This window comes from Protopterus annectens, chromosome 8.part0 (genome assembly GCF_019279795.1).
Source record: "Protopterus annectens isolate FY-2018-M chromosome 8.part0, PAN1.0, whole genome shotgun sequence".
NCBI lineage: Eukaryota > Metazoa > Chordata > Ceratodontiformes > Protopteridae > Protopterus > Protopterus annectens.
In genome coordinates, this window is record NC_056741.1 from 624,184,272 (window position 1) to 624,198,488 (window position 14,217).

The 14,217-nt window shown below is 36.0% G+C and overlaps 1 protein-coding gene across 1 annotated transcript in view; it reads right to left on the reverse strand.

Annotated features, from left to right (window-relative positions):
* Positions 1-735: 735 nt before the first annotated feature.
* ABCD1 (ATP binding cassette subfamily D member 1) overlaps positions 736-14,217 on the reverse strand; it is a 1,029,542-nt gene continuing 1,016,060 nt past the window's right edge. Inside the window, exon 10 of the mRNA XM_044080111.1 lies at positions 736-3,168. Coding sequence (XP_043936046.1) covers positions 2,943-3,168 — 226 coding nt within the window. The 3' untranslated portion in view covers positions 736-2,942. The remainder of the gene's footprint in view (positions 3,169-14,217) is intronic.

Consider the following 14,217-nt stretch of genomic DNA (forward strand, 5'->3'; position numbering starts at 1 on the left):
CCATGCTGCTTAGACATACCAGGATCAGAAGTACACATTTCAAAAGTGTGCAGATACTCAACACATTTCTTCTCTGGTGAGCCATACCATCATCCCTTTAACTAATATAAGAAACTCTGGGATTGCTCCATCTTGTAGAAAATAAATATATAACAGTATTTTCTGAATTCTTGGATAAACTGCACAGTTGGGGAATTAAACATACTATTACTATCTTTTTGATTCATATGAGATCACCTGACCCTAACTGCAAAATCATGCGGGGTTTGTTCTCCTCTCCAGAGATCACCAGTAATGCAGGACCTCAGTCTGGTTATATCAAACTCTGAGAATGCAACAGGCCTCTGTTCCTTCTGTATGAGTCTTTTCTCCTCATAAATTTCCTCTTTCTTATTTAAAATACCAAAACTGGAGTTCCCTCCTAAGATTCTAAGGAGGCCCTTATCACTGCATCCAGACATTGGATGCACATTTGTAACATATTAAGTTTCCACAGAATATTAACAATACATTAACATCTCTACCAAACAGGACCATTTTGTCTCAGCTTTCTTTTCAAAGAACACTGGTCATTTCAGTGTTATTAAACTATCCTAAATTAATTTCCCCTTTGTTTCTTTGTTTTATACTGACATTCCATATTGCAAAGCTTGGAGGAATAGACTGAATTCAAATGACTGAACCACAACTGATTTAAAGAAGTCTATACCTTAGAAATGTGCTATCCATCTGATCTCAAGCAAGTACATTTTATTTAAGGCACTCAAAAGGAGACTATACACTTATGAATCACAGGTGATTACAACCATCCAAGCTCATATGGAAGGAATTAAAAACATGTCTAAAGTCTATTATTACAGTAGAGAGGAAACATGAAAACTGAAGGAAGCTCGAGAAGTTACTGGTATAATAGATGATGCTTGATATCCTGATCGGGGAAGTACCAATGCTGTAGTGAGCTGCAGTGGTCCTTCAATTAAATTCTTTGCTGAGCAGATAGGAAAAAACACATGTCTAGAGAATATATCACAAGTAACTAAAAACTCTGCTCACTGTTGCCATGGGAGTGAGCAACATATCTGGCATCTGTTGACAAGGAAATGCAATGTTCTGTGCACAAGTGACAATCCACCAACAGTAATGGTCTGCTGGTGCTGGTGCTGGTAGCCTGTAGAAGTCACATGTGGGCATCAAAAATACATGCAGCTATTGCTACTGTGGAAATTGTAGCTGAAAATGGTGATACAACACGACTAGCTACTGTATTTAAAAAGTACTGTTGTTAACCCTCTCATCAACTTTTTGCCCTTAAGAGTTTTTGAAAACGTAATGACTAAAATTCAATAAAACAGCTCAATATCAAATTTCCTCTGTCCTGACAACAGAATAGTTAAAGAGATGGACCTACATTTTTCTTTCAGCACCAGTAGGCAAGAATTACTGACATCAGCTCTATTATCGACTATATATATATATATATATATATATATATATATATATAAAACTATATATAATAATGCCATGCAATGTATAATCAGCAGATGCTGGTGTTAAGAGAACCTCTTGAGCACACAGTTTTGTTTTTCATTCTTAAATCCTTCTGCATGCTTTATGGTGTGCCAGAAAACACTTCAAGTAAGCATAAGCAAATTAAAAAATAGGAAGGCTAACTGCAACAAATGCATTTCATAGAAGGATGACACATTGTGCTTCTGCATTGAGTAAAGAGACGAAAAGGAAAGGGCTACCTAAAATTATACAGGGAGGCTATTGTAGGACATGAATGCAGATACTTCATACTTGAAAATGATAGTTAAACAGCTGCGGCTGATTAAAGTGACTTCATGGAACAAATGTCAGTCTTTTGCAGATTCTAATTCAGAAAACTGTAAACGTACAAGGTCAGTGTTTCCATTCTGTAGCCCACATCAAAATTCAATAATGCTATGTATTTGGGTCTACTCAAAACAGGAGCAAAATGTTACATTCCACTACAGTCCTATCATTTTAAAACATAGTGACATTTAGTAATCCACAAACAATGAGTTAATACAGACAAAGTGTATGCCAAAATCACTATTGTATGCTGCTTAGGACTTCTATGACTATGCAAACTGAACAGTGAACCCAGATGCATCTTCATCACATGAGCATAACTGTGAGGTTGGTTCACCATAGAGGTGATAATATTCAGGTGCTGGCTTTGGTCTAATATTCCATTAAAACCAATATTTTATATTTGTTTTATGCTTAAAAATATATGGCTACCATTGGGAAGTTAATAAGCCCAGCAAGAAAAATGATGAACAGGACCAAATCTAGTGCATTTTATAATTTTATCTTTTTTAAGAATAAAAAAAAAAATGAAAGAAGAAATTGCTGTTTTTAACCTATTAAGAAAAATACTGATATGACCTCACATCCTGAACTTGTGCCATAAAAAGGCTTGTCTCTTCAATTTAATTTAAGAGGTGAATTGGGGAAACTTTTGACCGCAAGATAATCTTGTTGGATTACATCTGACTGGTCTTGGTAAAACCACATTCTGCTATAATTTATACACATTACTTCTGTGGTTACATAATCTTTCTGAATGAAAGAGATAAAAAAACACTCAAAATTCTTAATTCCTCTGCAGAGTTATGGATATTTCATTTATAGAGTTTATCATGTGTGATATATATCTGCATCTGTGATGCTTTTAGGAGAAAGAGGTGAGGTAACAATAAGCATTTCAGCCATCTGTTAGTGCTACATTCAAAGAAGAATGCTAAATGCCCTTGCTAAAGGCTTCTATTAAATGTGCCAAGTGCATTCAGAACTGATTCGCTTCCTAGAGGCTTGTCTAATCCCCCTCTTAATGTCTGCTTTCACACATTTGTCAATGCTCTTCCAATATCAAGCCTTGCTACCCTTATAATGAACATAGAGAAGAGGCATCCTCATTCTACGAGCTCCAACTCGGGCTTGCTATCAGTTCTAACAAGTGTATCTTCACCCAGAATCTTGCAAAGTTCCCTCAGACGATGTTGCATCTTGGGTATACCGTCTAGTTGTGCTTCCAGTCTCTGCTTCTCCTCAGTCAGAGACAACCGAGCAGCGGTGTCCAACTTTTCAAACTTCCAGTTTCCTTCTCCATCAAACTGCAAAAGATGAGTGTGATATTTCCTGTAGTGAAGAAAGAATACAGGTAACAGATGGTCACATGATTTATAAACTATAATAAAAAGGAGTGTTAACTTTATGTCCTGAGGGAAACAGTTTTGACCATATACAATTGTATAGTTTGTTTCAAGTCACAGACTTCAGAGCAACATAACAAATTAGAAATAATACAGAAATATTTCCATTATACTACATTCACTAAACTTTGCATGCATACACAGAATGTACAACTTTGTACTAGCACTCCACCTAAAATGCAGGCTCCCCTCACCCCCCCCCCCAAATCTAAAAAAATGTCCAAATATCTCAAAAATTCATACAGATGGAACAATTTTTCTATAATGTGTAGCACAAACAAAACTAAAGCATGCGCATTTTACACCAGCTGCACATTTTATGCAACATTCTTACAGATTCTTTACTGCATTCTTTAATCAAGTCTAGTTATTCTAAAATCTACAATTTTGTCAGTTGTCTAAATTCTGACAAATATTTATATGAATTTTGGTAATTATTTAGTTAATGGACAACTGTTTTCATTTCCAAGAGTAAAGTGAAAAAAATCACCAAAATACAAAGTAAAATCGCTCATTACTCATTGTGGAATGACAAACTATGCAAAAATACAAAGTGCTCTAAACTAAACAAGACACCTATGGCTCAGTAGTACAAAAGCAGGACTTGTGTCTCTGGTGATTTGAGTTTATGAAGGGACCTGTGCAAACCAAAGGATGACGGAAGGTGTGAACAATCAAAAGACTGAAGGTTTCTATGAGGATACAACACTGTGAGAATGTCCCACTGTAAAGGTCAAAGTGGCCAGTCCTGTGGTAATCAAGTAGGAAGGGCACAACAGGTGCTTTTGGAACTTTGTCTGATAACCTGTGTTCTTCCGTGGTGTCATACAATGCCAAAGAAAAGTAACAGAAAAAAAAATGAACTGCAATGTTTTTGACACTATTCTCATACCTTACGTCCTTTTACGCTGACCTTCTAGGTAACCCAAGAAGATGTTTATATCAATAGAGATTGGAAACTTGCCTGACAATCAGACATTCTCAACATTCACTAGGGAAAGGCAGACTGTAGAAAGGATAACAAGACACATCGATGAGACCAGTAAGGGGCCTACAGAGTAGCAAAGGCAGGAAATACCAATAAAATAGTTATATAAGTGAATAAAAACATGGAAGAGGTACAGGAGAAAATAATCACAGAAAGGTAAGTGCAACTTTAAAAACTCCTTAACCTGATTTAACCCGATTAACTAAAGCAGAGTTGCATATGAGTAGTTACAGGATAAAATCACTACCATGCCAAAAGCCAAAGATATTTTAAAATAGCACAAGTTGAACAAAGTGTTGTCAGTGATGTAAGCTGGTAAGACAAGAGCTTATGTATTTATTTGTCCATTTATAATCAAGCTATTATTTTGTTAGGTATAATAATTCATCCACAAGAACTTTTCTCTGCCATGACCTGGAAATGGAAAGAAAATGGAAATGTACATTTTGATGATTAAACAATATGGGCACATACACAGAAGCAGCAATAATAGTTGCAAAAAAAAATAAAAACAAGTAGCAGCATAAATGAAGTATACGATAGGCTACACTAAAAATGTATGGGAGCTTGCTGCTTTTCTATAGCACATAACTGACTGCAAGGAACATTAATGACTGACAAAAAGGGAAGAAGGTGGTGTTTAATTTGTCTCTGAGCTGGGACTGGACAAGTCTGGATAAACTAGCAGCAGAATGAGAGTGAGGAAGGACAAGGAATTATGTGCTCCCAGATGTAAAGCTCAAAATGTTTTGTGCCCCTACAGAGGTTTTGGTATGGGAAAGATGTGCTTAGCAAAGAACTGGCACAACATCCAAAGGAATAACTGGAGAGAGTGTGCAAGGGTAGTGAAAACATTTTAGTTGCAGAGTTTGAATAACAAACAGGTGATAAAGACACACTGGAGTGAATTGGGCTATTCTGTCTAAGACATACGCAATGATATTTGTATATAAGGAACAAGTGGTAAAGGTAGCAAGTTTTATTTACTCATTTGGAGGATGATTCAGTCAGAGGGAGATTCTACTTGTGAAGTAAAAGTGGTTTGACCAATATATTTAGAGCAGTAAGAAGAAAAAATAAGGAAGCACTGAAGAAGCATTCCAATGACCGCCAAAGTTTAGCATGGAGACAGTCAAAGTGGTAAGGAATAAGAACAGTAAAGTCCAACCAGATAACCATGTATACAAAATTTTGTACTGTTCGTAAACTGAAACTATTAAAATTATTTTCAATAAGTCAACTTCCTATAGCATTGCTACTAAAGAGATCAAAAAATGCAGAAATAAAGTAGAAGGTTGCACTTTCATACTAATGTGAAATTATGACAAACTGAAAGAAACAGACACAGAACACTGAATTCTAACATTACTGAAGAGGAGCACAAAGACCAAAGCTGAATAGTACAACTGCTTGCAGTAGGTCACAACTGAGGCAGACACACGGGGAATAGGGGCATCTTTTCATTTTTCCTGGACTAATACAGCACATTGAACCTATGGCTTCTATTCACAGTAGCTATGATGGGCTTTTTTTTCTGTTGATTAACGGGAACTTGGCCATAATAGTAGGGAGGTCTCTTATGCTTCATTAAGGTGACATGTTGCATCAGGGTGGAGGAAGTGCTGAAGGAAGCAGCAGTGAAACTGCCGATCTTCTGAAAGAATCGGCAGCAATAGGTACTGAAAACAAGCTGGAAGTTGTAGAAAATAACTGAAACAGATACTACAACAGATTCTTAGTGAATGGATACAGTGGAGAAAATGGAGACATCTGTGAGGCTTGCATGTGTGTGTAAATGAACTAGTGCAGAAACTGCTGAAGATAATAGGCCAGCATGACCAGTATTATCTGTCACATGCAAAGTACAACTCAATCTGGACAAGGAGTTATTTATGAAGATGTAAAACACCTGCCATTCTCTCTATACTTTCTAAAACTGCATTTTAAGATCATCTGAAAAAGTGCAATGGTCTCTAGTCTTCTAATTCTTTTAATATTAAAAATGTTGACAGTTTTATTCATATTGCATGTTGTTTGCTGAATAAGCATTATCCACTTAGACTAAAAAGGGTAAATGGCTGGTCGCTGCAAATAAATGAACAAAGATTAAATGTAACTGCACATCTAGTCATTTGGCACTTGTTATGGACAGGTTTACTTCTGTCAGTTTAACCAGTGTAAAAATGAAGTAATGGTACACAAGTTCTCCTCTTTTGTAGCATAAAAGGTATATAGCTTTAATGCTAATGAGACAGTTACAATGATTCACATACCATGTGGTACACAGAAGTTCTAGAAAATGCAATTTAAATATAGATCTCTAGCACAACAGATACCAAAAAATGCAACAACAGAAAAAAAAAAAATTTCTAAAACAGTATCAGACAAGCCCACAATTAAACTATTAACTACGTACAAAATCTCAAAACTTCCTTGGAGGAGACCTATTGCCTTTACTAAGACTGTTAAACTTTGTTTGAAAGACTATTTAGACCAAGCTAGCCAGCTACAGGAAACAACCCTTCTCCCTTTTCATCATAAATAACTTGCTCATCAGATATCCAAGAGATGGCTTCCTGGCCCCTATTCTACTACCTGTGCATTAACCCTCTAATGACATCTTAACCATAATATATTGAGTACCATAAAATACACACATTGAGTATCATACAATACAGACCACTAATGCTACAGCAAAACTAAAGAAACATTACTCAAACTCTAAGTACAAACCATTTGAAAAATGAAATGTTCTGCATTCTAATTTTCTTAATTTATTAATTTTCTTAATAAAGCATTAACACTGTTGTGGTTTGCCAGTATTAACAAAGAACAGTAATAAATTGGGGGGAGCCTGTCAACAGCTATCAATGTAGAGTCAAAAACTAAAGCAGAACAGTTACATTGGTCCATGGTTTGTTTCCTTCTAAATACCTCAAGGTGGTACCAAAAGCCCAAACAACTTTAAGCCAACGGACCTTATGTATATCTAGTTGCTTAAGCTGATTGTCCTGTTTGAGCACTGACTAGTTTACCAAATAAAGTGTTTGTTTGTGGAACTACCAAGTGGCCATGTGGACTTGTCTGTTCTGGTTCAATATTCATCTGAGACCTCAGGTTGTCCAGCCCAACTACAACTTCTGCCATCCTCCTCTCTGCTTCCACCCTGATCTAATAGTCGCTGAACCCATAGGCAGGAAAACCCACAGATATGCTGGATAAATGTATCTGATGTGCCATCAATGTCATTTGCAGAGCTTAATACTGGGATGGAAGGCCTGCTTCTTCCTTATCTTCTCAGCAGAAAAAAAGTGTAAGCATATAAAAACTCCCTGCTGTCCATAGTGCAGCAACACATCTCTCCTTAACTTGCATTTGTTCTCCTTTTTTGTGATGACAGGATGTCTTCCCACTATGCACATCCAATTAACTGGATATTGTTTCTTTTTACTGTTATTTCCTGCTCGTAAACTTTGGCTCTCCCCAGACTTACAAGAGCATTGCTTCCCTCTCTTTTTATCAGCATGCTTGTTACTTTGATGATGGAAAGTTGTATCTTTCCTGCACTAGTAGGCTGTGCCTCTTTCCTCTGCTTTTTTGTAAGTAAATATTATGTTAAATGTGCACAAGGGCTGATTGCAATATGTCTGTTTATTAATGACTCAGGTTTTGCATTAGCATGCGTTTCCTGGGCAAAATGACTATAAACCATGAAACTCTAATATCTAACATTATTGCCAGACTGTAATCCTCAGTGATTAACTAGAAAATTGAAAGTTTTACAATGGATGGATAGGATAAAAATATGAGGCAAAGTCATGGGCATTCTGCAAAAAATCATGGACAGATGAAAGTTAAGATTCAGTGACATTATTAGGCAAAAATGAAAGACAATTAAGAGTTATGGACTTTGTGCTGCATGTGATGTGTTTGTGTGACAGTGAAACAGAAGAAGCTTTCACATACAAGAAATGTAAAATGCATGGGGTTTTGAAGACCGGATTAACCAACCATGTGTAACTAACCTTAAAATTGAAAATTAGACAAAAAAGTAAAAGTAAAACTGCCCCAATCTGAAAATCTCTCTGTACACCTTAGACCCTCTTGCTGAGTAGGTAATAGATACTGTTGACCCCAATGTGATGTCAGCACATCAGCAAGGAAGCAAAACTTTACGTAGAGTTATCAATGATACTGGAGCATGTTATGGCTATGGAAGGCGTTTTTTAGAAGAGACCTTCCTTAAAAAGAAAAATGAGAATGCAAACTTAAATAAAAGAAAGATAGCCAAGGTAAGTGGCTACTGAGAAAATGCATTTTGTGAACAGCTGGACTACTTTGACTCTGGTAGTATGTGCATGATCTTTAAATTCTAAACATATTCAAATGTTACCGATGTGTGTTTTATGAAAATTTTTGATAACAGAACGTAAAGCTGTTATTCTTAACACACTGATTATGCCTCTGGACACATCATGGTTTTTCTTTTGGCTCGAATGATACAATGAGCAGACACATTTATGTTGTGTATAACTCCCAGGGAATCATATTAAGGCTATATTTTAATAGGCTGTGTTCCATGAATTATTAATTCTGTCCACATGCTCAGATGATGTACATTTGTACATGGAGTGTTGTCAAATAGGTTATCTCTCACTCTGGAAGATATATTAAGAGAATATTTACTAAAGGTTAACATGGTTGGGAACGCCTTACCTATTAGAAACTGTTGTTCTTCCAGTTATTTGTTCAATTTATTTTGAACTTAGATATGCATTTTATTTATTACATGACTAAAGCACTTTGTATTTAAGCTGTAAACTATTTTCTAAGCTTACAATTTATTCCTCCATATTCTTGTTGTTGCTGAAGGATGTACTATGCTTATTTTGAAAGCACTCTAACAAATATAGCCATGACACAGAACCTATTTTCTTGACAAGGCCCTGTCTCAAAATCCTCTCTGACTGATGGACTGTTCTGGAAGCATTTGTAACATTCTGTAATTCTCTCAAATATTAGTAAGAACAGTATCTACAGAAACTGCAATTTAGTGACCTGGATGCCCTCATCGTAACCTCAGAAAGGTTTGAATTTTCTGAATGCTCTTAACTTTTTTACCCTTGACTGAGAATCCATGAGTAGATTTTCATTTAAACTGATTGCAGAGTTTACAATTCTGTTTCTAGCGCATGTCTACATTTTTATGTTATCTAGTTACTTCTTTGAAACATACAAGTTTGCTGCTGCTATACTACCTATACCTAAACATAACACCTTTAACTTGCTTATAATATTGGCCCATCCACTTCCTTCCTATCCTTTTGAAAACAGAGAAGGCAGTCTTCAGCCAGGTATCTGTATAGGTGCTTGTTTATAGTCTTCCTTCTGGTGATAAACATCATTCTTTTCTAAGTTGTGATAACATGGTTACTGACTGGTGTCCTGCTGACACTAGTCAAGAAATTAGCTGCTTGCTGGTTTACTAATCAGTTTAAGGCGATAATGGAGAACACTGGACCATGTGTAAGTTATGTTCGAGAATGAAGATGCCAATGTTGCCTATGTCACTACCAACACCAATATAACACTGGGGATTCTTTTTTAATGCACTCAAAAAGTTAAGAGGCTTTTTTTAATCCACTTAAAAAGTTAATAGAACATCAGCATGCATTTTATAAACATTAAGAAGTATTAAACTCTAATATCTGTCTGACATTACAGACTAACTGTATGCCTTGGTTATTTCGCAGGCAACCAAAAATTTCAGGAGGGACAGGACAAAAATAGGAGGCAAAATCAAGGATGTTAAAAGTCAGTAGTACAACATGCTTTGCAATCAACACACATTTTCTGAACTAGGACGTTCTAATGTCTGACATTGACTAACTGTAATTTTCAATGGTTTCCCAAAAAATCAAACATTTTATGAGGGACAGGGCAAAATCAAGGTTGTTCAGTAGAAACGCACAGCCATAGAAATGTTTAGATTGATGTTTCAAGTGAAGGATGGCTTAGCATCACTACTGATTTTTTTAAACTTGATTACTTTTTTTTCTGACATTACTTTTTATAAAATACTGTTTGTAATAAGGTCTAACTTGTTATAGCAACAGCAAGCAGCTGTCAAAGTGCGCTACTGCTGTAACATTCTAAGCAGAATGCAAACACATTACTGCAGCCCACTGTTCTCCATTATCGCCCAGTTCAGTACCCTATGAATTTAGCCAGAGCAACTGATTCTATCGATCATATCCATTTAATGGATCAGCTTAATAACCTTAATTTTGGTGACAGTTCTTCTAGCATGGCTTATTATGTATTCAGATGATAAGCCCTTTAGCAATGTACAATTAACTGCCAGCTTGGTGCTATTAGAATTATCAAGATTTTGGGGTCCTCATGCCAGTGTAGCTACTGACTGCTGCAGTTCTCTAGCTCACTGACAATAAACTGTTCTATTAAAATATGAAAAAGTTACAATCTCTCTCTAAAATGAGATAAAATAAAATTGCCAAATGTTTCCTTGTACTGAGAAGGTAACATACATGTACTGCAATAAGTAGGATGGGGTGGCTGCTAATACGTGACTGGACAGACAGCATACTGTTCTGCTTTGTTTCAATTAATCTTTTTTAAACTCTACATCCACTTGGATCCAATATGAATTTTAAAGAAATTAGTCATTTCTACATTCTGCTGGTACACTTGGTTATCCTATCTTACTCTTGACTTTTGCTAAAACAAAAACTAATGTTGGTGATGGGGCTGTCTCCTCTTGGCTCTCTGAATGTAGAATTCCCTCCTACTTCTGCCAGGAATGCACTAGATGCAAACTTAACACACATTTGTTTAATCCTACGAATGTGAAGGAACAAGAACATAGAGATGAAGCTGTTTCAACTGCTGAGAAAGCTAATGTGGATACTAAATTTTCAGCGGCACATACTGAACATTCTGTCTATAAAATTCCAACGGGCTCTACAACTTCTAAGATTCCATCATTGTTAACCAATACAGAGCTAACACCACAATTGATTAATGACACTGAGTCAGTTGTACAAAGGAAAACAATGGAAAAAGGGGCATTTTTTCCTGCTCTACCCTTTCCCATCAAGAGGGAATGACCACCATGCAAAGAGCATTCGTGGAGCAGAGCGAGGGTAAAATGGAAGTATCCACCCACCGATGACATGTATCTAACAATCAAGAGGATATGGACAGCAAAGAACAGTTAGTGTGGACTGTATCTGGTAGAGCTCTGACTTTAGCGGAAATGAGTATTCTACCGAAAGGACTTTCCTTTATTCCTTCTAAAATGGTGACTTAGCACAGAGTTTAATTGATTTACATCTCTTTTGTCGCAATTTAAACTTGAGAACTATGCCTTCTAATGAGTGTATGAATTGTGCTTTACAGTATTTTATAAAAACAAGTTTGTATACACCACGGAATAGTCCATTGGTGGATGCCTTTTTATAAGTATTCGAAAAGAGACATATGATTTATTTGATAATGCTGATAGGAAGTTTAAGAAATTTTATAATATGTCGTTGGAAGAGCAACGAGCCTTGAGAGAGCTGAAAAATGATAAAAATATTGTGATTTGGCCAGCCGATAAGGGTGGGTCAATTGTTGTTATGAATGTTGATTTTTATTATAATTCAATAGCTAAAATGGTGGATGATCCGAGTACATTTAAATTAATTACATGTATAGAAGTTAATAGATGTATTCAAGCATATGATGAAGCTATTTTTAATTGTTTTGATCGAGGTAACATTAGTAATGTGATTTTTGGTTATTTAAAGGTTGATGCACCAACTATCCCTTGCTTATATGGGCTGCCGAAAATACATAAACATCCTACTGATCCCGCTTTTTATCCTATAGTTGCAGGTACAGGTTGGATAACTGAACCTGCATCTATTTATTTGGAAAGTTTCTTGAGTATAGTTTTAAAGAATTATGAATATGTATTAAGTGATATGAGACAGTTTTGTCAAGAATTGTATGAATGTATGAGTTCACTATCTATATGTACTAAATACTTTATGGTGACAACTGATGTTAAATCATTCTTTATTGTGATTCCCAGGGTTGAAGGTATAACTATGATGAAGCTATTTTTAGATAGGTATAGTGCATATAGTCTAAGTTTATAGAATTGTTAGGCTTTTTGATGGAATGTGTTTTATATTATAATGTTTACCTGTTTAATAATCAGTATATTTTACAATGTGCTGGCATAGCTATGGGCACATCTTGTGCCAAGAGCTACGCCATCATGGTTATGGGACAATGGGAAACGGGTGCTGTCATTCCCTCTCAATATAATAGTGATATAATTTTATATCACCAGTTTATGGATGACATATTTATTATATGGGGGGGGCACTTATGCACGCCTTTGCCTGTTCCTGGAATTTACTGAACAAAGTTCTCCTTTTTTGTCATTTTCTGCTAACAGCTCTGATAAGGAGATTGATTTTTTGGATGTGAAGATTTGCAGGGATGATGCTGGTCAACTTTATATTAGACTATTTAGGAATGAGTGTCACAGATTCTCCTTGCTACATAAATCTAGTATGCACCCACAACATATTTTTAATAATGTTGTGAATGGACAGTTTTTGCGTACATCTAGGCTGGATGTGAAGGAGAGTGATTTTTCTCATGATATTGAAGATTTAGATATGAGATTGAAAAGTAGGGAGTATAAACATCATGAGATCACATGTGGTACGTCTAAGGTCAAGAGTAAACGTAACAATGATGCTTGACCACATTTTCAGCTAAAGTAGATATGAATTTGTCCTCTAGAGTGTGGCAAGGTAGTATCTTTGTGCCGCTGGTGTATAGTTCAGATTCAGTAGGTATTAAATGTATTATAAGTAAAAATTGAAACATATTGGGGAGTGACCCCAGGCTGTTAAGTATTGTGGGTGAACGACCTAAGTTTAATTATAAAAATAATGCCTCACTGAAGAGGTTACTATGTTATCCGAAGGGGCAAGTAGAAATGAAAGTGGCTAAGATGTATAGCAGATTGGGTATGAAAAAATGTTACAATTGTTCGAATTGTGAATATGTAGATACTACAACTATGTTTGAGCATCCAGATACAGGGAAGATGTTTGAATTTAGTGTGCAAGCTGATTGTGGTGGGGCAGAATAAGGATGTGTTGGGACATTTACTTCCTGCCTAGTTCCATAAGGGACAAGGGTGCTAAGTGGGGTGAATTTACACTTTCTCATCAATTCATTCAAATTTCATTTGAATAGAGTAAGAGAAGTACTTTGATTTATGCAGAGTGGAAGATGGTTCCACAGGAGAGGTACGCTCTGTGATACATATCTGTGCCTCCAACATGTCCTAACTATGTTGCAAAAGAGACTGAGATCCCTTGATTGGGTGTTTATACTACCACTGAATTTGTGAATGTATTACAGGTTTGACAGGATATGCTCTATATGTGAGACAGAGGATACCTCTTAGTAGCCTGCATGATACTGAGAGGAGAGACAAAGCAGAGACAGCTTATATATTTTTTTGTGATTAGGCCCTATATATAGATATGGGTTACCACTGAATGATCGAAATGCCGAAATGTCGACAATCATATGGCCAAAACCATATCATCGACATTCTGTATTTCGAACATTAAAAAAAAAAATACACACGTTACATAATAAAACCACATTTTTAGCGGGGGGGGCAAGCCCCATGCACCCCCCGTAACTTAAATATACCAACTCCGAGATCGCACTACTGTGCAGGAATGGAAATCTTTCCATTCTGCACTACAGTGAGATGCCGGTTCCACGTTGTCGAAATTGCCAGTGTCAATCATATGGTCTCGGCCATATGAATGCCGACATTTTGCAGTTTCGACAATGTAAAGGGGACCCATATATATATATATATATATATATATATATATATATATATACATATATATATACATATATATATATATATATATA